The 21919-nt window shown below is 42.5% G+C and overlaps 1 protein-coding gene across 1 annotated transcript in view; it reads right to left on the minus strand.

Annotated features, from left to right (window-relative positions):
• Positions 1-2107: 2107 nt before the first annotated feature.
• Hs6st3 (heparan sulfate 6-O-sulfotransferase 3) overlaps positions 2108-21919 on the minus strand; it is a 630902-nt gene continuing 611090 nt past the window's right edge. The window contains exon 2 of the mRNA XM_048341171.1: positions 2108-2828. Coding sequence (XP_048197128.1) covers positions 2108-2828 — 721 coding nt within the window. The remainder of the gene's footprint in view (positions 2829-21919) is intronic.

Genomic DNA, 21919 nt, shown 5'->3' on the forward strand with positions numbered 1-21919 from the left:
TCCCTTTAGAGCCATCACAGCTGGCCTCATTGCATAATTGGCAGCAAGCTTTGGGCAGCAGAGCCCGGCGGGATGGAGTAAAAGAACTCACGCTTGCAGACAGCGAGGCAAACCTCACCATCTATGATGAAGCTACTTTCTAACCTGTGCCCTTCACTTTCTCATCAATGCAATGAGCCAATGATAAGATCTACTCCAGGAAGCAGAATATACTGAGGGCCTGACAAGGGTGTCCCCTCTGTTGGTGGCACAGGAGAGCTACCCAGGAAGATGTTCTGGAAGATGAAGCCCAGGGCAGCAAGAGAAGCCTCCAGGTTTGCGTTCGGTGGAGATACTTGTCTCTCCATCCCACAGTAGGAACTCAAAGCAGGCTGGGGGGGGGGGGGGGGGTTGATTGACTCTCAACCCCAGAGAGAACATTCTGGAGGCTGAGAAGTAGCTTAAGTAAAGCTAGCTTAAACATCAAACATGCTGCACATCAATGGAATAGGCTTTTCCGTCTGATTTAGGGTCTCACTCATTTTGCCTCCAGCGCCTTGAAGTGATTGATCATATCAATGTGTTTTGAAACTTTCTATGGGCTCTGATCTTCCAATTGGACATGAGGCGAAGGCCTCTACTCCCTCCTCTATCCTCCTCCCCTTTGGTGGTTAATAAAATTTGTGTTATTACACTTGTGATTGGGAAAAGGCAAAAAAAAATAATAAGGAGTTCTTGGCAATACAGCACCCTTTTGATCCTGTTTTGAACACTGAGAGCCTGATTTATTGGCTGTAGCCACAGTCTTTGAGCACGTGGGAAGAAAGAGACATGAGGCTAGACATATTCGAGACATTGGTGCAACATCTGGCCCAGCCCCTGGGACACGTTTCCATGAATGCAACTCCACGGCTCCTGGCCAAGTTCCTGTTCATTTAGTTACCGTGAATGAACTCCATGTCTATGCAAACTGCGCTCCTGTTCTTTAGGCCAAGTTCTTTCTAAGTACTTTTTTTTTGTGTGTGTGTGATAGCAGGATTTCCACCCAGGTAGTACCAGAGAAAGCGACGGCTGCAAAGAGGCCCAACTCTCGAATGAAATATTCCTGCCCAAATTCATGGATGTTGTGGTTGGGGTGGGAAGGTTAGCCATGCCATTTTCCTTCTAATTGTTTTCCATGCTTCATCGATCACGTAGTCCTCATAGTGGACATTAAGTGGGTTGGTGTATAAATGTCATCTCCCTGCGGCATTAGTAAATAAGAACGTTCTCCTATTTGTCCCCCCCCCCCCCCGCCCCCCAGCTCCAATGCTCTGAGCCACAACCATGCTATGCACACCTTCCACCCGTTCAGAGATGGGGAGAGCCCATCCCCTGGGTGGGCAGGCTGTGACTCTTCAGCGAGGGTCCACAGTAAAGTCATTTTTACAACCTGCAGCAACAAAACACAGGACTTAGGGTTGAAATCTCATTGAAGTAGAGTTAAAAAAAAGTTGTTTTAGCAGCCAGGTAAGAGTTGGTGTGGCACCTCAGCTAAGGGCGGAAGGACCTCCCTCCTCCTCCTCCCTCTCCATCTCTCTCTTCCTCTCTCCCTCCCTCTTCCTCCCCCTCGCTCTCCCTCTCCTCTGATCAGTCTTCCAGGGCAGGAATATGATGAGACAGGCCAGGTGCAGCTGAGGCTTGGAGCCATCCTTCGGCTCCTCATGTGTGTGGTGCCTCTGTGGTTCCAGTGATCCCCCCGTCCCCCCCCCCATGTCCTTTTGGCTGCTTTCTCCCCTCCCCCTCCTCAAAAAAATGACCTTTTAAGAGGTGTGTGTCAGATCCCTCCCCACCCTGCTTCCTATCACTGATTGGAAAAACAAAATGTCAAGAAGAAGAAGAAGAAGAAGAAAAGAAGCGAGAACAAGATGGCTAATCTCCAGCGGGATCCAGGGAAAGACAGAAGAGGATGCCGAGGTCCCCATCAACCACGTCCAGCCATATGGCCAGAGGTCCTTTGAGGCCTGGCTGGCTCAGCTTCTCCAAACCAATGCGCCCCCCCCCTCCTCCTTCTTCCCCCCACGAAGGTCCAGGCAGTCCTCTCCTCCCCACCCCCCCGAGAGGAGAGGGCAGGGCGGGGTGGGGGTGGTCACCATCGTACCACCTGGCTGTTGTAGTCCTCGGTGACAGTGCGCTGGTCCGGGGGCGCCGCGTCCTCCCGGGGGGGGCCCCGGGGGTGGGCGCGGTGCTGGCGCTGCAGCCGGCGCTGCTGGCGGCGCCGGAGGCGTCGTCGCTGGTGCTCCAGCTGCTTGGTGTGGCGGTAGCGCTGCTGGAACAGGTCCTTGGCGTACTGGTAGAGCTGCACGTCCAGGAGGTTGAGGCCCTCGATGCGCCGGCGCGCGCCCTCGCTGATGTCCACGTTGGAGGCCCGGGTGATGTTGAACTGCGTGAAGGGCGAGATGAACTGCAGGTTGAATGTCCTCTCGAAGAGGAACTGCGTCTTGCGCTGGAACTCCGTGAGGCCGAAGAAGGCCATGTTCTTCAGGTTGGTCTTGGCGCTCTGCAGCAGGATGGCGTTCCTCTCGCTCTCGTTCATGAACGTCAAGTTGTAGCAGCCCACCAGGCTGAGGTCGGCCAGCATGCGCACCTGCCGGTTGTTGGCCAGGTTGTAGCTGCAATCCATGAACTCCCGCAGGCTCACCCCGGACCAGTCGTCCCCCGGATAGCAGGTGGGGAGCTCGTCCGGGGTGGGGCTCCTCCCGTCGCACATGTGGAGAGACGTCTTCCACGTGGCTCCGCGCTGCACGTGCTTCCACTCGCTCAGGTAACGGGACACCGGGTCTCGCAACATGGTGATGTAGTAGAAATTCCTGCAAGAAACCACAGGGAGAGATTTGAGGATGGGGGGTGGGGTGGGGTGGATGTCACCCTGGGTCGCTGGGGTGCTGGGCGGGGGGGGGGGGAGGGGGGGTGGGGAAGGCAGCTGCTCTACCCCCTCCCCCCCCCCAGCCACAGCTGCAGGCACATCTGGATGTTCTGGTGCTTCATTGGACATGAGGCTCATGGACCTCCCAGCCTGGACTAGGCCTTGGACTGGGTTTCTCAGATCTCAGCCTCCCCAGTAGCTAGGATTACAGGGGTGGGGTGAACCACTAGCACCTGGCTGTACCTCTCCTTCTACAGTCATGCAAGGGGCTACTTTTTCAACCCTGTTTGGAGAGGGATGGGATTGGCAGCAATCATTCCCCGACAGCATACCAGCTTGTTATTAATAAGATGCTATTCCCAAACAGATCTTGGGACACCCAGATTTCTGATATCAGTGGGAATGCTAACCATCAGGTCTGGGGAAAGTTCTGCCCGTCTCCTTGGAACTCAGGTTACACAGGTAACTCTGTGTGCCTCGCAGACGGGATCACACTGTACAGACCGCCCGCTTGCCACGTACTTCAATCGAAATCTTGAGGCGAATCCGCTTAAGAAAGTGTAATCAGAACTCTCCAGAATTGTCATCTGTGTGTCCCCAGAGCAGCAGTTGCAAATAGGGTTGCACTTACAAATAGATGGGGATGGGATTTTTGGTTAGTGTATGCTTATTTTAAGTGATCACGATCCCATAGGACCTCATGGTTTACTGGAGTTCCCAGAGAGGGAGTGGGCACTCTCCATGTTTGTCTTACAGCTGCTGCGCACATCTGGCTTCAGTGAAAGGTAATCATACTAAAGAATTCTCAATAGGACACAAAAGAATTACTGTCTTCTCTTCCTTCTAAAGTCCTTACCTGTTCCTTTACTTCTGTTGTGTCTATCTTTAGATCTATTTTTTGAACCAACCTACTTTCCATCCTATAGTTTTTCCTCACCACTTAAAACACTTGTAACATTCCTGCAAAAGTCATGGTCACATCCGAGAGCATGTTCCTTTCTTTTTTTTTGGCCAGTCCTGGGCCTTGGACTCAGGGCCTGAGCACTGTCCCTGGCTTCTTCCCGCTCAAGGCTAGCACTCTGCCACCTGAGCCACAGCGCCACTTCTGGCCGTTTTCCATATATGTGGTGCTGGGGAATCGAACCGAGAGCTTCATGTGTAGGAGGCAAGCACTCTTGCCACTAGGCCATATTCCCAGTCCGCATGTTCCTTTTTGATTGTATTTCATACCTCATGTTCCCATTTAAAACAAAATCCTGTTCATAGAAGATGTTCCGTAAGTGATTGCAAGATGGAGGAAATAATGATTACATGAAAAAAATGTATTTTAACAACTAATGTTACCTTTGAAAAATATGCCCCTTTTCTAAAAATCTGACACTCAAACATGTTTAAATTATGTACAAAGAGGAGAAAGATTAATCTTGTAATGTTTGCTGTCATTGATTGTGATGGTTGATGCTGGGTAGAGAAATAGCTGATACACACTTAGGGCAAAAGTTGAATACTTATACCACAGGTAAATAATAAGAATTTAGTTTAGTTATTTACATTAAACTTATTGCTTTTCTCCTCTAACACTTTAAGGACCAGAATGTTTCACTTTGTTATTTAGTGTATAATTCATTTCTTTCTTTAATTAGCCAGTGAGTTCATTAGCACATGCTTTTTGAGGATTTGTCATGTGTTAGGATCTGGTCTAGGGAATGTGGAGAACATAAAAAGAAATATAAAATGTCCCCAAGTATTGTTGGCATAGGTGCGGAAGGGCAGAAAATATATTAATTAGCAAGTGATAGAGGTAAAGCGTAAACTAAAAATTCTTCCTATACATTGAAGAATCAGCAGAGCAGATTGGCTAGGCCAAGGGTTCACGTTCTGTTTGATTCCATACTTGATTTATGCCAGAATGGATAGCAGGAAGCATAAGCTGGCATAGGAGGTCTCTCTCTCTCTGTCTCTCTCTCTCTCTCTCTCTCTCTCTCTCTCTCATCAGAATAAGTTAATTGTACAAATGGGGTTTCATTGTGATATTTATTCTGTACCTGTATACAATGTTCTCTTATCAATTTTACCCCTCTGATTTAACTCCCTCTCCTCTCTTTAAAGTGACCTTCTTCCTGCTACTTTCATTAATTCTAATATAATATAGTTACTTCTAATAATATTCACCCCCATCAACTTGCTTTCCTCCTCTCCCTACCCACTGTTTCTTCCATCCTTTAATAATCAAGTATTAGTTATCATTAGTATATTATTATTTTTTAGATCTAGATAATCCACATGCAAGTGAAAATCTGTAGTAGTTATTCTTCTGAAATTGTCTTATCAGAACTTTTATGATGCTTTCTCATTACATCCAATGGCATATCTTCATTATTCTTTACAGTGGCATAATACTCCACTGTAAATACATATCCCATTTTCTTTATCCAGTCATCAGTTGTTGGGTACCTAGGCTTGGATACTCTAAATCATGATCCAGTAAACATGGATGCTCAGGTATCCCTTGAATGTTGATTTACATTATTTAGATATATGCCTAAGAGTGGGCTGGCAGGATCATATTTTAGTTCTATTTTTAGTGTCTTGAGTAATCCTACTGATTTCCATAGTGTCTCTCATGATCTGTATTCCCACTAACAGTGTAAAAGACTTTCTTTTCCCTCATGATTTTTTTCAGGCATGTTGTTGTATTTTTTGGATAGTGACTATTCAGATTGGGGTGAGATGGAATCTCAGTGTCCGTGTTGATTTGCATCTCCTTTATGGACAGGGATGTTGAACACTTCATGTATTCATTAGCCATTTGTATATCTTTGTTTTGGTATTGTCTCCTCAGTTTATTTGACCATTTATTAATTGGATTATTGGTTCTTTTGCTATTTATGAGGCTATAACTTGGAACCCATTAAGAACATGACTAAAGATGCATTGTCTTCATAAGCTGCCTTGTTAGATGGCCTTTGTATAACTACATAAATATAATAATTTTTTAAAAGAACATGACTAAAATAATTGAGACTATACGAGGATTTTAGAATTTTAATGAATAGATATCTTTCATCAATAGCTAAACCCTTAGAAAAATCAAACAACAAAATGAATAGTTTTACATTCTACCAGTTCTAATACATTGGGTAGGATAGCCTCCATTCAGCAATCTCTGCTTTCCTTAATGGAAGAGATTTCTTGCACTCACCCTCTAAAACTGTATTATCTTTATTCTAGCAATCAATGAATTCCTTCTGCTCAGAGCAGATTTGGTGCAATCTGAGAAAGGAAGCCTCCCTTCCTTTCCTCCTCCAGAAATACACTACTGACCTAACTCCTTATGAATGTTCCATTGATCAGCATCTCTGGGACCAGTAAATACATCCATTTTACCAACCACTCCTTCCGGAATGCCTGGAGCCTGTGGAATGTATGGGGAAAAGAATAAATCTCTCCCAACTCCTCTTGCTCTGCAGCTTCTGAGATGACTTTTCTCTGGGTTATCAAGTTTGGTGAAAGCTCAGGGTCTCACAGAGAATGTCATTTTTATAAGCAGGGCCATCTCATGTGATCATTGGTCCTCATGATAGGGTACGCACAGGTGGCAGATCTGCCATCCATATAAGCTATTGTGCATACGAAATCCTGCCCTCTCCGCCCCACTGTAATGTGTGCTGGAGTCATTTTCCAAATGCACAGGATGGAATTAATTTCTTCACTGTTTTCAGTGCTGCATACTCATTACAGCTTTCCATTCTTCATTATCTCTGCGGAGTTTTATCCGCGCTGTCCGGTATCTGATAGATGGACTTTCGGCAGCGAGCGCTTTGCAATCAGCCTGTCCTTTGACACAGTGATGAAAGGCCTTTTATTGAAGCCTTGAAAAAACAAATTATGGAATTTAAGAATGATGTTCTAAGCAAATGGGAAATTGAAAACTATGATTGTTAAGTATCATAACAAAGAACTTGAGAAGGCCGACAATGCTAGGTGTCATAGCGATTGGTTCCAAGGATGTCCTCCATTGTGAGAAGAAAATGGGGACTCACACGTGTTCTTATCTTAGCTCACACAGAAGCCAGACTTCGCCTCCCACTGCAGTACTCACCAGGCTGCCATCACCCCCCTCTTCTGCCCCCTCCTGGTGATTCACAAAGAAGCGAGAGCCTTTGGGCTCAGGGTTTTGATTTCAAGCACCTTCCAGAGATCCTGACTCTCCATCTGATAAGTCAGAGGTGAGCAGGTGGCCAACAGAGCTGCAAGAGAGTATCAGGACTGCTTTTCCTACTTGGGAACTCAAATGCTTGTATGTTTTTCAAAATCAGTGATTGGTTTTCCCAAACAGAAATCCCATGTATTGTCATTACGTGATATGTAGAATAGTAAACATGAAGAAAATTAAAATTGACTATAATCACATCACTTGGGTCAACCACAGTGAAAAATTCAACACCCACCAACGCAGTTTCTTTCTTTCATTGATTTGAGTTTATAACGCACGTTGTTTAATGTGTGGGCTTTTTTTAAACTTAAGACTGCATAATGAATATTTTTCCATGCTACCTGTTCTTTCAGAAGAGCACAATGTTCTTCCAGAAGAGTATAATGTCCCAATTATGGATGTATCAAAATTTATGTAACTAATCTCAGTTTTGCGTAATTAGGACGATTCTATTTGGGGTGATTATAAATAAGAATATGATGAACATCATAAGCTTTTAATAATGGAGCAGAGAATAAATTCTTAGAAGGAGATGTCCTCTGAGTCAAGAGAAAGTCCCATTTCATGGTTAAAATGCCTACATATCATTGCCACTACTGTATCCAAACCACAGGTAAGATGAATGGACGGGCTATTCCAAGATGCCTGACATTCTTGGTTGTCAGAAGCAGGGCCATCGAAGGCCAAGGGAGAGCTAGAAGACAGGTGAGAAAGAAGGAAGCTGTCACACGGGCAACGCAAACCTTCAAAGGGACATTTAGGGCAGTCAGGTTGGGATGTGTTGGCAAGGAAAATAGATTAGAGATTTGTTTACGTTTCACATAATGAACAGCTGGAATATCAAATTAGAGACCAAGCTTTTGCGGGACCGGGTCCCCACCACTCAGTGCCGTAACTGTATCAGAACTGACATCTGGATCCGAAAGACAGAGCTTCTAAGGTGGTTATAGTCTGTGCCAGTCTTCAAAGAAACAGCCTTTCAAGACACACTTTGTCTGCAGTGTGTCTAAGTGTCAGTAACTTTAATTACACCAGGCCAAACATGCTACCAAACTCATCAAAGACAAGCGGAAAATAAAAAGCTGTGGATGCGAGGTCATTTCTCAGTGATGATCAGTCGGCTGCTCTTTCCCTAGAGGAAGAGGTTGTGTTTATCAATAGGAAAAAGAATTGTCTTTTAATCTGGTCAGGTCACATCACAGCCTTGTATTGACAGGAGACAGGAACCCCAGAACCTCTGACTCCTTAAAATGCCATGATTTTTGTCACATTTGCTTTCACTTTTTCCCAAGTGGCTGACAAAAGAATAAATTTCAGGAAATGCATGTTGTGAAGGGGAGGGGGGAGCTTGTTTTTGCTATCTCACTGAGTACAGTTCCTCCCCGTACAGTGTCACAGTTTCCAGGGAGGGTCTGCCTCTCATGCATTATTCAAGGCCTTCCATGATGATTCGCTTCAGGGGCTCCCTGCTTCTCACCGCCTCGCTGGGATTTGGGCATGAGGACATCTCCAGGCGCCCCACGAAGCTGTGGTTTATGCACGTGGGTATCCACCTTAAAGCCTGGAGCCGTCCCAGAGTGAGATAAGACCCCCATTCAGGCTCCCTCCCAGCTCTAATCCCAGCCAGGCAAAGCAGAACAGCAGATAGTACACTCCGATTGTGCTATCAGGCTTTCCTGCTCAGCCAAGCTCTCTTCTTAGCTAATTTCTCAGGCGCTGCTTTTAGGGAATGTGAGAATCACACACAGTAGAAACGATGAGGTGTCTTAGTTGCAATTGTTTAGCGCTGGCCAATTTGGAAAGGAAAAGAAGTGAATCAGTGTATTTAAAAGCCAGGCACATGTTCCAATATTTAGATCTACAGTTGACAGCTTGGATGCAGATTTGCCTAAAACATCACAAGATTTTTTTTTTTTAAAGAATCTCTGTCTAGAATGTGCCATGTTCTTACTTAAAGGACTCTTCTGCTTTAGGATTTTCCATTCTGCTAATGGGATTGGGTAGTCATAAAAACTGCATAAACAAAATTCTTGAGAGATTCTAACCTGATTTACCTGCTGTCACCCCGCAAAGAAAGGCCACCCTGGGGAGAAAGTAACTAATGAAGAGAAAACTAACTTGAAAGATGGGAAATTCCTTGTGAAACCAACATTGATTTTATAATAATAAGTAAATAATAACAACTGCTAACATTTACCAAGTATACACTACGCCCAAGTATTCTTTCTACATTGACCAGCTGGCTCAACCATTTGAATTATGTAGGCTTTTAGACCATGTCTGTGATTTCACCAAGTAGATTTGTCTTCCTCTTCCTCCTCTTCCTTCTCATCTCTCTCATCTCTTTCTTCCCTTCCTCCTCCTCCTCCTCCTCCTCCTCCTCCTCCTCCTCCTCCTCCTCCTCCTCCTCCTCCTCCTCCTCCTCCTCCTCCTCCTCCTCCTCTTCTTCTTCCTCCTTCTCCTCCTCCACCGCCTTTCCCTTCTCCTCCTTCTTTTTTGGTGATATTGGGGTTTAATCAGAGGTAGCAAACTATTCTTATTCCAATGTTACCCAGGATGAAAAGGATCCTCAGACACAAAAGGTCTCTCCCAAGATCATGGAGAATAAGTAGTAGAGGGGCCAGGACTTCGTTTTCATGTTTTCGGTTCCTGTAATCATTTATGTCCTTTCTAAAATACTTGTGGGTGAGGTTCTGGGAATATGGCCTAGTGGTAAAGTGCTTGCCTTGTATACATGAAGCCCTAGGTTTGATTCCTCATCACCACATATATAGAAAATGGCGTTGTGACTCAAGTGGCAGAGTGCTAGCCTTGAGCAAAAAGAAGCCAGGGACAGTGCTCAGGCCCTGAGTTTAAGCCCAGGATTGGCAAAAAAAAATCTAAAAAACCAAAAAAAAAAAAAAGCTTGTGCGTGGTGTAGTCCACAAATTAATTATACAGCACTACCTTACTTGGCTCTAGCCTAGTTAAGAGTTTGAAGCAAAACACAAAATTAGTTCTATTTTCTTCTGTTTGGAGGTTTCACTGTGAACACAAGGACACACATATTTCCAAGTGGGTGTGTTAAGGATTTTGATCTTCAACACATAATGTCTGGTGGCCTCTCCCTTGGGATGCCAATAGGCACTAGCGGTCATTCATTAGGAGACTGAAACATGATAGCATTATTGTTCTACCATTTTATTTTCCAATCCTTAGTGGTAATATTTTTATTTTTATTTTTATTTTTATTTTTTTTTTAGTGGTAATATTTTTAGAAAGAGAAATCTCCTCTTATTAACTCTTCTATACCCTGACCAATAGTTCACAAAGGATAACAGATGAATACTTGATTGATTTAATTTCCTGGATTTCAAAATAATGGACTGTTTTCTTAGAACCCTCCATTTTTAAAGATTTAATTTTATTGCCAAGGTGATGTACAGAGGGGTTACAATTACATACATAAGGTAGTGAGTACATTTCTTGTCAAATTTGTTACCCCCTCTTTCATTTTTCTCCCACTCTCCCGCCCTCCCTCCCCAAGTTGTACAGTTAATTTCCAACATATTGTCCTGTGAATATTGCTGTCCCATTTATTTTATTTTATTTATTTTTTTGTCAGTTGTGGGGCTTGAACTGTCCCTGAGCTTCTTTTGCTCAAGACTGTTGTTCTACCACTTGAGCCACAGCACTATTTCCAGATCTTTCTGAGTAGTTTATTGAAGATAAGCATCTCAGAAACTTTTGTGCCAGTGCTGGCTTCGAACCATGATCCTCAGATTTCAGCCTCCTGAGTGGCTAGGATTACAGACATGACCCATTGGCTCTAGGATGTTACTGTTTGTTTGTTCACTTTCATATCCTTATGAATTCATTCTATGGAGATTTAATGTTTTTATACCTTGCCGCCTTTGTCTTTACTGAGGCTATAAGTGCCCAGTGTTTGGCTGGTGGAGGCTTATTTAATGAGGATCTTGCGTCCTGATGGTGGGATGAGTGTGGTGTTTTTTGTAGGTTGTGAAGAGATATTGTACTTTGCGTAAGAACTGTAAAAATATGTATGTATGTAAATATATATATATCTCCTTGGAATATATTCTTGGAAATATATATATATATATTTTTTTTCTTGGTACACAAACACACACACACACACCAAGAAGGGTGATGTCAGATCTTCACTTCAGTTCCTAAAGAAGGAAATTGTTCAGTGTCCCATTTTGCTCACATCATCTGTACCTTAAATCCCTTGTCACTTCCCAACAAGCAGGGTAATCTACTCCCATGCAGAGAAGCCAAAATGTGATCGATGCCATCTTTAGCTCTCATTTATTATCTCAGGACCTTGACCAGGTCTCTGTCTCTCTCTGTCTCTCTGTCTCTCTCTGTCTCTCTCTGTCTCTCTCTGTCTCTGTCTCTCTCTGTCTCTCTCTCTGTCTCTGTCTCTCTCTCTTATTTTCCTATTTCTTTCCCAACTTCAGTTCCCATCCATGACATTTGCCTCTGTGCTAGGAACAACAACAAGAGCCAGTAGTTCGTCTGTGAATTCACTTAGAGGAAACCAAATTAAAAATGCAGAGCCCTCCTTGGGTTCTCTCCCAAATCCACTTATTTATGGTCATTAGCACGACTTCCTCCAGAAGCCTAGTGGGCCACATGGACACCAACCGGATCCTTCAGCCCTGCTCCCATCCTGCCTAATTAATAAAGCAATGGCAGAAAGCTAAGGGAGATCTATATGCACGATCACTTAAATCCCCCCCAAGAAATCAATTTGCTCTGTCTAAGCATTGCCCTAGGTGCTCCCTTTATCAATTCAAGTGTGGCACACAGTGACCTTCAGTTGCAAATATTTTTCTTCAGGCGTGATTGAAGCATCTGAGAGGTAATAGCTTTCAACATCATTTTTTTTTTACAAGATTTTAAAACACTCAAATGAGGAATATTCATTTCCCCCCACTCTCCTCTTCTCTATTTAAATTTGAGAAAACAATCTTTAAGATTTTTCAAGATAAATGTAGCTTGGCGCTTGTCAGAGGACACTTTTACATTTGTGCATTCCATACATGGATCAAAAATAAGGAAGGGGTAACCTCTTAAGAAGCAGAATAATATTCTGCAATTTCTTAGCCTTGTGATTTCCTGATAATCCCCCTGCCCCCCGCCTACATTGATGAGTTCTCTTGGCGATAATCAGAACAAATGTCACCAATCCTTTTCAAATCAAGACTTGCTATCACCTCTGCATTTCCCATTGGAATAATGTATAATCTGAGTAAAGAAGAGCAATTTTAAGTCATAAAGCAAACAAACACGTGTAACAAAAAAAAAATGGTGCCATCAATTTAAAACAAACAAGAACAACAACAGAAAAAAAAAAATCCAGCTCAAAGTGCTCCAGCAGTTTTCATCGTAGGTAGATTATAACCACTAGGGGGCTCTCGAATCTACCCAAATCCAAGATCAGTGCTGAGAGCTATTTTTCTAAGTAATTAATTTCCCCACGTCAATATTACCTACCAATGTACATCACAGAGACAAGCTACAGACAAGTGACACTTTCCATACAAGTTAGGGAGAGAATTTCATCTAAAAATTCAAGGGGCCCACAGTGATTGCGACTCAAAACTGGAATTAGTTGCACCTGCGATTTCCTGTGTCTGCTCTAGCATAAAATATCCCAGCACTGCAAATTCCATCAAAGGTTAAAACTGAATTCGAAGCACTGTGCATATAATGGAATACATTGACCTCCAATGGATTTTAAAGGCTATCCTCCTCCTCTGCCACATCATGCACCCCCAAACAGCCATGGAGGGTGACACAGCAGTTAAAATGCAATGACCCTTCCCTGGGGCAGCGGGGAATTTTTGAGATCCATTAGTTCTGGAGGCATTCCACCCCTGCTGAGAGCCTGATGGTGCCGTTGGTGTTTATAGTCTGCACCACAGACTTCCTATGCAGAGACAGTTTTAACTTCCTGTTCAGACAGGGACAGATCTACTGCTGCACTTGGATAAAATGGGAACAAATAAGGACAGATTGGAAATATAGCCCGAGGACAAGAGAGAATGATCACCCATCACCCCTACACAGGGAAAATCTAGGGACAGGAGGGTCCCCCAAAATGTTCCTTCACAGTAGTTAAGATAGCACTGCTATCTTAGCACAAGTTCAGAAAGTCCCAGTAAGCATTGCTTCGACAAAGCTAGCAATCCAAGCCCATGTCTGTAATCCTGGCAGAGATCTGGGAGATCATAATCTGAAGGCAACCTGAGCAGAAAAATCTGTAAGACTCCATTGCCAATTAATGAGCAAAAAGCAGGGCTGGAGATCTGGCTTAAGGGATGGTTGCCAGCAGAGAGCTGGCAAGCTGAGTCGTTTTGCTGCCAGGGGGCAAAAGTGATTCTGCAGCATTCAGGGGCCTGGTTTCTCCTTGTCTTAGTGGTGAGTTCACCTTTATCCCAGTTCAACTTCGATGGAGGAGCTGAGCATCCCTGCTGGGCAGTGCACTTTTTGCTTGTGATCAGTAGCCAGCATCTCCACCCAGCATACTCTCACCTTCACTGGCTCCTTAGGAATCTTTGTCTAAAGCCCTGCCTGGTGTAGTAAGGCCAGTGCTCCCTCTCTTACTCAGGACCACAGAGATGAGCTCTGCACATCGGGCCCTTCTCCTATGAACCTCTATATTGTTTGGCAGGCTCCCCAATACCAATTGAACTAAATATTGGTGTAAGCCCCATAGGTTGTCAGCTAACTAAGAGTTAGTGGTTCCGCAACATGAATCCCCATTTTAAATAACAGTAATCATGCGACTCTATCATTTCTATTTATAATTTCAAATACTAGCTGTGTTCTAATAATAGACCTATGACTCACAGATGCAGAACTGCTGGACTTTCATTTAATTTCTTCCTCCTAACTGCTTTGCAAGTCACTTCTCTGTTTTTCCACATTTATCCCAAAATATCTCTCATTCAAGTCCTAGTTTGACCTTCCCGTGGGGTTTCTCCCCTGTAAGATTGTTCCAGATACCATCTGATCAAGGGACTAGAGTCTAGTCTAGGGTTTATGTGCGCAAACCTAGGCCTCAGCTCCATCCTGACTCAGATCTCTGTTCTTTCACAAGGGCAGCTGGGACCAAAGCAGCTTCTTGAAGTTGGGAGGAGGGGCCCATGAAGCAGGTAGAAATCTATAGTTTGCGATATTTTGATTCCAGAGAAAGCACACCAAGTCAAGTTTAAGAGTATTTCTTGGAAACACCTATGACTTTAAAGTAACTCAAATAATTTAGCTTCCTAGTGAGAGGTATTATAGATTGGGCTGGACCTCTGAAAAGGATGTTGAGTACCTGTGATGGTTAATCTTAGTTGGAAAACAATACCTTTGCAGGTAACCAAGTTAACATGAATTCATTAGGATGGGCCAAATGCAGTGTGATGGATTTTCTTATAAAACAGAGGAGCGTGGCTACTGCAAGGGATAGGTCTAGAGGGAAGATTAGGTATAGAAACATAGATACCTACAAGCTAGTGAATGCCTGAAGTTACCAGATGTTGGAAGAGAGGCACAGAACAGATTCTGCCCCATGGGCCTTCGGGGATACAACCTTAACACATTACTGTTGGACTTCTAGAGACCAGAGAGCATACGTTTCTGTTGTTTCAACCATTCGATGTGTGGTGCTTTGTTACCGTAGCCTAATAGGACTCACACCAAGGAGATAGTTACTGGAGAAATAGCTGAGCATCATGGGAGAAGGAACCTGGACTCAGAACTTACATTAATGAACCTCTTCTATAAACATGCATAGCTCTGTCAAGAATCACTTCATAGCTGAGGGAAGAATGAATGAAACAAATAATGGAAAGAAGTAGGTAATTTTAAAAAATCGAAGATTTATAAAAGTGTTATGATTACCATACTGAAACATCACTTCATCTGTTAAACAAGAACATGACAACAAGAAAAATAATACTATTTTATGAATTAATTTATATGTATATATGTTTGTGTTCATTTTTACCCAGATAAATGACAAAAATATGTATTGATAGGTAATAGATTGATTTGTAATAGATAGATAGATGATAGATGGATATATTTGCAACAGACAAAGAGATGATAGACAAACAGATTGATAAATAGATAATGATAAGCCTGAAAAAAAATCCATAGATGATTGAAATGACAAGGTCTAGGCCATCTACCAGATATAACTGTAAGGGACAAGGTATGGAAACTGAGAAATTAATTTGAGTGGCCAAGATAGATTCTATATCCCAATACCTACCAAAAAGTTCTCAATAGAGAGTAATAGGAAATTAGAAACACTAGAAACCAAAACTAAGTAAGTAATAATTGTAAAAACAATATTTTCTAAGCATTAAAAGCATATATGTTCAATCTGAAAATGTTTGTAGAATTCGAGAGGTGGATACAATTTCAGAAACCAAAGGAAAATAAGAAAATGCAAATTTTCTAGAGAAAAAGGACTAAAAAATATATGAAATAAAAACCAAATAGCAATAGTGTTCTCATCACAATTCTGAGGGCTAAATACATTAGATCAATAGCTTCACATTTACAAGAAAAAAATAATTTTGAACATTGAATTATATGCCTGGAAAAATCATTGATGAAGTATACAGGTAAAATAAAAATACTGATGTGCTCCTCAATTTATCTCCTCTACCCAAACTAGGTCCATTTCTCATTTTTGTATCCATGAAACCAATAGCAGAGCCAAGAGCAACTTAGTGGTAAAAGAGACTTTTTTTTCTTGGCCAAGAATAGAAGTGGGGATATCAAAATACTGGCTTTATTATTGTATAATATGGCAAATGTCTAGAATATCTGACTCAATAGAAGACAGCTATTGTCTTTAAAAAAAAGAATAGAAATGGGGGAGAAACTTAGAACCAAGTGTTCTCAGTCCTGGGGAGTGGTATGCCTCAGACTGAGAGAAATGAGTAAATGCTAGGCTAACAAAGGGGAAGATATTCCTACCTTTACTGAGAATGGGTGGGATTGGGGCCTTGCCTCTTCCTGTTTCTTTAAGTGCTCTTTCCAGTCAGTGCCATGCCAATTACTGACTGTCATGGCACTGAGATGCATGACATTTAGCCTGCAGATGTGATTATAATGAAGTTAGAGGTTGTCCAGTGACACTCTGTCAGCTACCTTAAATTCAGTGAATTTTGGCTAGTCTACCTTAAGAGGAGCTTCTGGCCACACAGGTATCCAGTTCTCAATTTAAATAAGATTAGTGTGGAAAAGAAATTCAGCTAGGTCACCTAAGGAGTGTACAGAGTACTGGGAAGAAAATATCCCAACATAAATACAATGAGATCCATGGAGAGGATAGATGCTGAGACCTTGGAATTAATATAGTCTTCAAGGCAAAGATATAGGAGGCTGACAACTTAGCTATTTTTAAGAAAAGTGCATGTGAAATTGATTCCCTTTCAGCAAATATGAAGATACAGACATTAAAATATGTTAAGAAAGAGCAAAGGAAGAGGCAGTGATTCCTCTTCTCCATAAAACAAAAACCAAAGACAAAAGAAAACTCCAAGAAAAACAAAGAAGCAAATCAACTCATAGCCTTATTTTAAGAATTGAGTATAGGAAAGTAAAATTGATTTGACCTTTGTATGGGTTACAGAAATCAGTGTAATATTCCTTTTTTTAGTGTGTCTAATTGTGAACACTTACACGGTCACATTATGCCTGCTTTTTTTTTTTTTTTTTTTTTGCTTTTAACATTTTCGTTTTTAGAATCATCCTAGAAAACCTTCAGGAAGCCCTGAATGCCAGATGCAAATGTCTGAAAACCTTACTGCGTGCAGGCAAGAGCAATGGATGTATGTGTGTGAGAGAGAGGAAGGAGAGAGACTGGAGAGGGGAACTCAATGGAACGATGCTAATTCATTTTCTGCAGTGCAGTGAGTGCCAAAAGGTCTTGGGGGATAGAGAATGAAATACAGCTTTCATTCATTAAATAACACATATTTGTTTCCCCCTACATCGCAGAGGTAGAAGAAGCAGTCCGTTGACAAGCCAATGTGATACTGGGGTCCTATGTTTCCCACACAGTGATGACATGGAAGACAGAGTGCCCGGATAGAACATGGCCTTCTTCCGAAGGAGAGTATCAAGTTGACACTTGTCGCCTACCTCCACTCAGTCCACATCACATTCTGCGTGGAACTGAGGCTTCTATAGAAATTTAGAGTTCATCCTCAACTCATTTTCTGTGCTTTTAACATTTGTCCTTCCTATTTTTGGCTTTATTCCTTTTTGTCAGATCCCGAGATAGCTGTGGGGTTGGTAAACCTGCACTTATGCTACCATCTTTATGGCAGGAAATTGCAAAATTGGTCTTGATACCCAACTGTCTCAGAGGCAAGGGCTTTAAATATAGTTCTTCTGCCATGCCCAAAATAAAATGAAAGAGGAGGCAGAGCTGATCCCTCAGGTGGGGGTTCAGAGAAGAGCATCAGAAGGAAGCAGGCCCCGCAACCACCTGCATGCCCACAGCTCCAATGATGGGAGCCTGACAACTATTAACCAGGTTCCCTGAGGCTTAAATGTACAAGAATCACTGAGAATAGAGAACTTTTTTTCTTTCGGCAAACCCTAATTCTGGCATCAAAGGGATGTCTCCACTGTCCAAGAGGGATGCGTACAAGACCAAAGTGTGTGTGTGTGTGTGTGTGTGTGTGTGTGTGTGTGTGTGTGTGTGTGTAACATATTTTAATTTGTAATATGAAGACAATTCTTTATATACAGAAGAGGAAAAGACTCCATAATTGTTTGACAACATTGTAACGAGCAGAGATTTACCTAGTAGCTGGGATGACAAATGTATCAAAGTTTGAAGAGTAAAAATAACTGCAAGGTAGCTGTTAGCAGGGGAAAATGCCCTTTTGTGTCGATTGTCATTGTCTCCATGTGACAGTAGGTAAACAATGCTGAATGCTATCTGAAGAGTCAACTTTAGACTTATTTCTAGGACAGTTCTTGCTTGGTAACTTGTCTATATCCATGCCTCTTCATAGTGTAGAGCTCTGAGCTTCTGTGCTTCTTGTAGAGTTGATGGGCCCACCTGAAAGCCAGGACATAAGTTCTTCCTAGAAGAAGCATACTTTCTAGAAGAAAGGCTTCAAGAAAGATAAAGGGAATGGTGGGTAAGTATCTCAGTGAAAGCCTGTGAGAAAACACAGGCCAACCAGAAGTTTGTGATCACAGAGGAACAGAGTTCTGGTGAATAGAGTCATTAATGTTTCAGCTAACTCCCATGATTCTGTCATGGAAACTCCCTCAGCCACGCCAAACCATCAATAAAAGTCTACAGGACTAAGACAAACATCTTTGGGTGCAATGGGATGATACCAAAGTATTCTTATTCCTGATCCCAAAATGGAGTCCTCCCAGTGCATGGTAACTTTGGGGAAGGATACGGGTCCCACGCTTGCTGTCTTCATACCACCCTGGCCATCCAGAAGACTGACCACATTCCCCCGCACACATATGTTCTTTATCCATGACTCTCCCCTGTTAACTAAGTCTCTTCTGAGAAAGATTCTTTCCAATCTAGAAAATGAGTTTGCGTGATTAGCAATGACAGGGCCTTAAGACAAATGGCAAATTATCATTATCTTTTCCCATGCTCCCGTCTTTGATTTTGTGATTTCATTTGCTCTGTGAATTGAACCAAGATTTCTTGTTGGGCATGATGGCACACTTTGTAATTCCAGGTATTTGGGAGATGCAGACAGGAGTTTTGAAAGGTTAAGGCCAACATGGACAAATGCAGTGGCAAGACTTGGTCTCCAAAACTAAATAAAATAACCTATAAAGGGCTGGGGGCATGGATTAAGTGGTAGATCACTTGCTGAGAATTTGGAAAGCCCTGCGCTCAATCCCTAGCAGCATAACCACCCCCCCAGCCCCCCACAAAATTTAACATAAAACAAACAAACACCCAGGGTTTCTTTTAGTGGAAAATGACTAAATCACAATAGTAGATACAAATGGTTATTTATTATATGTGCTCCACTTTACAATTTGTTTTTAATGAGGTTTCTTATTCACACATTTTTATTCATTAAATCTTCCAACAGATTCTTAAATACCTACTATGTTGCAGCTACCCTACGTTGTAGCCTATGAAATAATTTGCCCTTTTTGTACTTTGTAATAAATGCATTTGCTTTGCAAGATAGCCAAAGTTGGATAACATTAAGCTCTTCTTTGATACACTTTTCACAAATAACGACATTTTTTCCTCTATTTACATAGAGCTCAAGGCACATATTGAACATTTTCCAAAGATTTTTTTTTAAACCGCAGCCAAGTGGATGAAAAAGAATTGCTATTTTGATTCAAAGATGATTCAGGAACAGGGTCCAGACCATATCAGAAGTAGAAAAGCTCTTTAAAAATAGGGCTATTTTCTCTATGGTCCTCCATCCAACAGCAGCATAGAACCCTGTCTCCCGATGGCTCCTTATCACTTCCTGGCTGGCGATCTGAATAGGTCTTTCCTTTACAGCACTGAGGTAAGGAACATAAACGCCTTTTCATTTCTGTTGGCTTTAGATGAGCAATAAAAATGTTCATATTACTTCATTAACAAGGAAAAGATTCCCACCATCTAGGGCCCCTCTGTTCCCACCTAAAGAACATTGTCCTAAACAGACCTGATGGAGATGGAAGTCCCTAGAGAATGTATTGTTGCATGGCCCTGATCATTAGTGTTTAGACTACTGTTGGGAGCACAAAGGCATTAATGAAGACTATGAGAAACCTTGCATTGGGATGCCTTACTGTAATTCCTTCATTGTGAATAACACAAGTAAAAACGATAGCCTTGGGCTATAGTTATGGTTGATTTTTCTATATGTCATCGTTTCCCCTTAGGTAGAGTCCCCATCCTTTTTGACTCACCCAAGCTCTAAATCAGCAGCAAAGACTCACACACTGCAGGCAATTCACACGATCTCTGTATGATCAGCTTAACTAGAGGTTCATTTTCTACATGGTTTTAAGATTTGCTCATTAGCCAGAAGCCCAGCTTTGATACCACTTACTTGAGCAAATTATTTAACCTTCCCAGGCCTTTCCTTTTCTCATGTCTAAATGGTGCTAAACGTAGAATCAACCTCCAAGGGTTTTGAGTGAGGACTCCGTGAGACACAAAATGGAGGATTTAGCATCCAGCATAACTCTAAAGGATGGACAACCGTTCTCATTTGTCATCAACTGTTATGGTCCTAACAGTGAATGGTGAAAGCCCAAATGCCTTTATAGAACAGTAACGAACTGCCTGATGGGAGGAAATAATAGGCCTGTTTCCTCCTTCCCTATTCTCCCCTCAACTCCCTCTCCTATTGAAGGACATAGAGGAATTTCTAATGTTGGTTAAATCCCAGGATGAATGGAGCCCTGATTTCTGGACTAGAAAGGACCAGTGGTTCTATAAAAGAAGCCATCATTTGGGGATTCCTGTGTACCAAGTCCTCTGATACTAGGGTTCCAGAGTGCCCCACTTTGACCTCCAGCTCTAGAACACATTTTCTGAATCAGCTCTTACCGAATTGCCATCTTGGAGGCTATCGGATGCTGTCTCTGCTCTTACCTAAGTAGAACTTAGGTTCCTTCTGAGCACTTTCCCCCTTGATCAGGAACCCCAATGCCAGCATTCCAGTGCTCTGGCTGTCATATCTCGATAACAAAAGCAGAAATAACATGCCAAATCCTCACCTACAGGCTCTGGGCCAAACTCCGCAGAAGCCTCCTAAGCCTCAGGTAGGAGGGTGTTATTATCTTCTCTTTCAAGAGCCTACATAGGTTATGGCTGTTACAGCAGAGCTAGCATGTGTTAGTGCAAAGCCAGGATTTGTGAGTCTTCTATAGCTTAGACTCCTAGGTGGGGAGACTGCAATAAGTACTGGAGATAAACAAATGTAGCCTTGGCCTCGTGGAGCTCATGGTCAAGTCTGGGGCCAGAGCCAGCATGGCATCTCCCTGGAAGTGGTCTGTAGGCCACTTGTCCAACATCACTTGAGCAAGTTCCTTATGTTTAAGTTTCTGGTTCTTGGTTCCACCAGATTTCATGGCTCAGAATCCCTGTGCAATGGACCTGAGGTTTCTGTGTTGTATGTGAGTTTGTGTATAGCCAGGTCACTCTTAAAAACCAACCCTAGAAGTTGAACCTACTAATTTTAAATTTAAAAGTTAAAAAAAGATCCAACAAGACAGAATATGCAATAGCATATTTTTAAGACATCCTTCTAAAACATTCATCCATAAGGGCCTCCTTGTTTTCGCCCAACTACTTTCAGAATTTTCAGCTTGATTCTTTTCTGAGCTTGCTAAAATCCACCAAACATAACTCTTAGTTAGAAAGAGTCATGTTAGCATTGGATTACAATAAAGATTTTATTACTAGACTTCACTTTTATAAAAAGAATACATTATTACAGGGCTAACAAGACCCATAACTCACGTATGATGAACATGCAGTGCCAGGTCTGAGAGCTTTTCCCTTGAGTCTAAAATAGTAAGCCAATAGCTCAGATGGTTAGAGGTGAATCTATAAATCCTCCCCAGACTAGCATGCATTTTGTTGTGTTCTATCTTGGTGCTCAAAGGAAGGTCGTGCCATAAGAATTTAGGGGTACTTTTTATCTCTCTACACTCTATCTGCACCCTACTTTAGTAGCCTGATTGGCTCTGTTTCTCTTCTTTAATTCTCACGGACCATTTCCTCCATATTAATTTCTGTGGTGATTTCCCCCATCTATGCCAATAGTGGGCTCCTAAAGGTG

Source organism: Perognathus longimembris, chromosome 3, assembly GCF_023159225.1.
Source record: "Perognathus longimembris pacificus isolate PPM17 chromosome 3, ASM2315922v1, whole genome shotgun sequence".
Taxonomy (NCBI): Eukaryota; Metazoa; Chordata; class Mammalia; order Rodentia; family Heteromyidae; genus Perognathus; species Perognathus longimembris.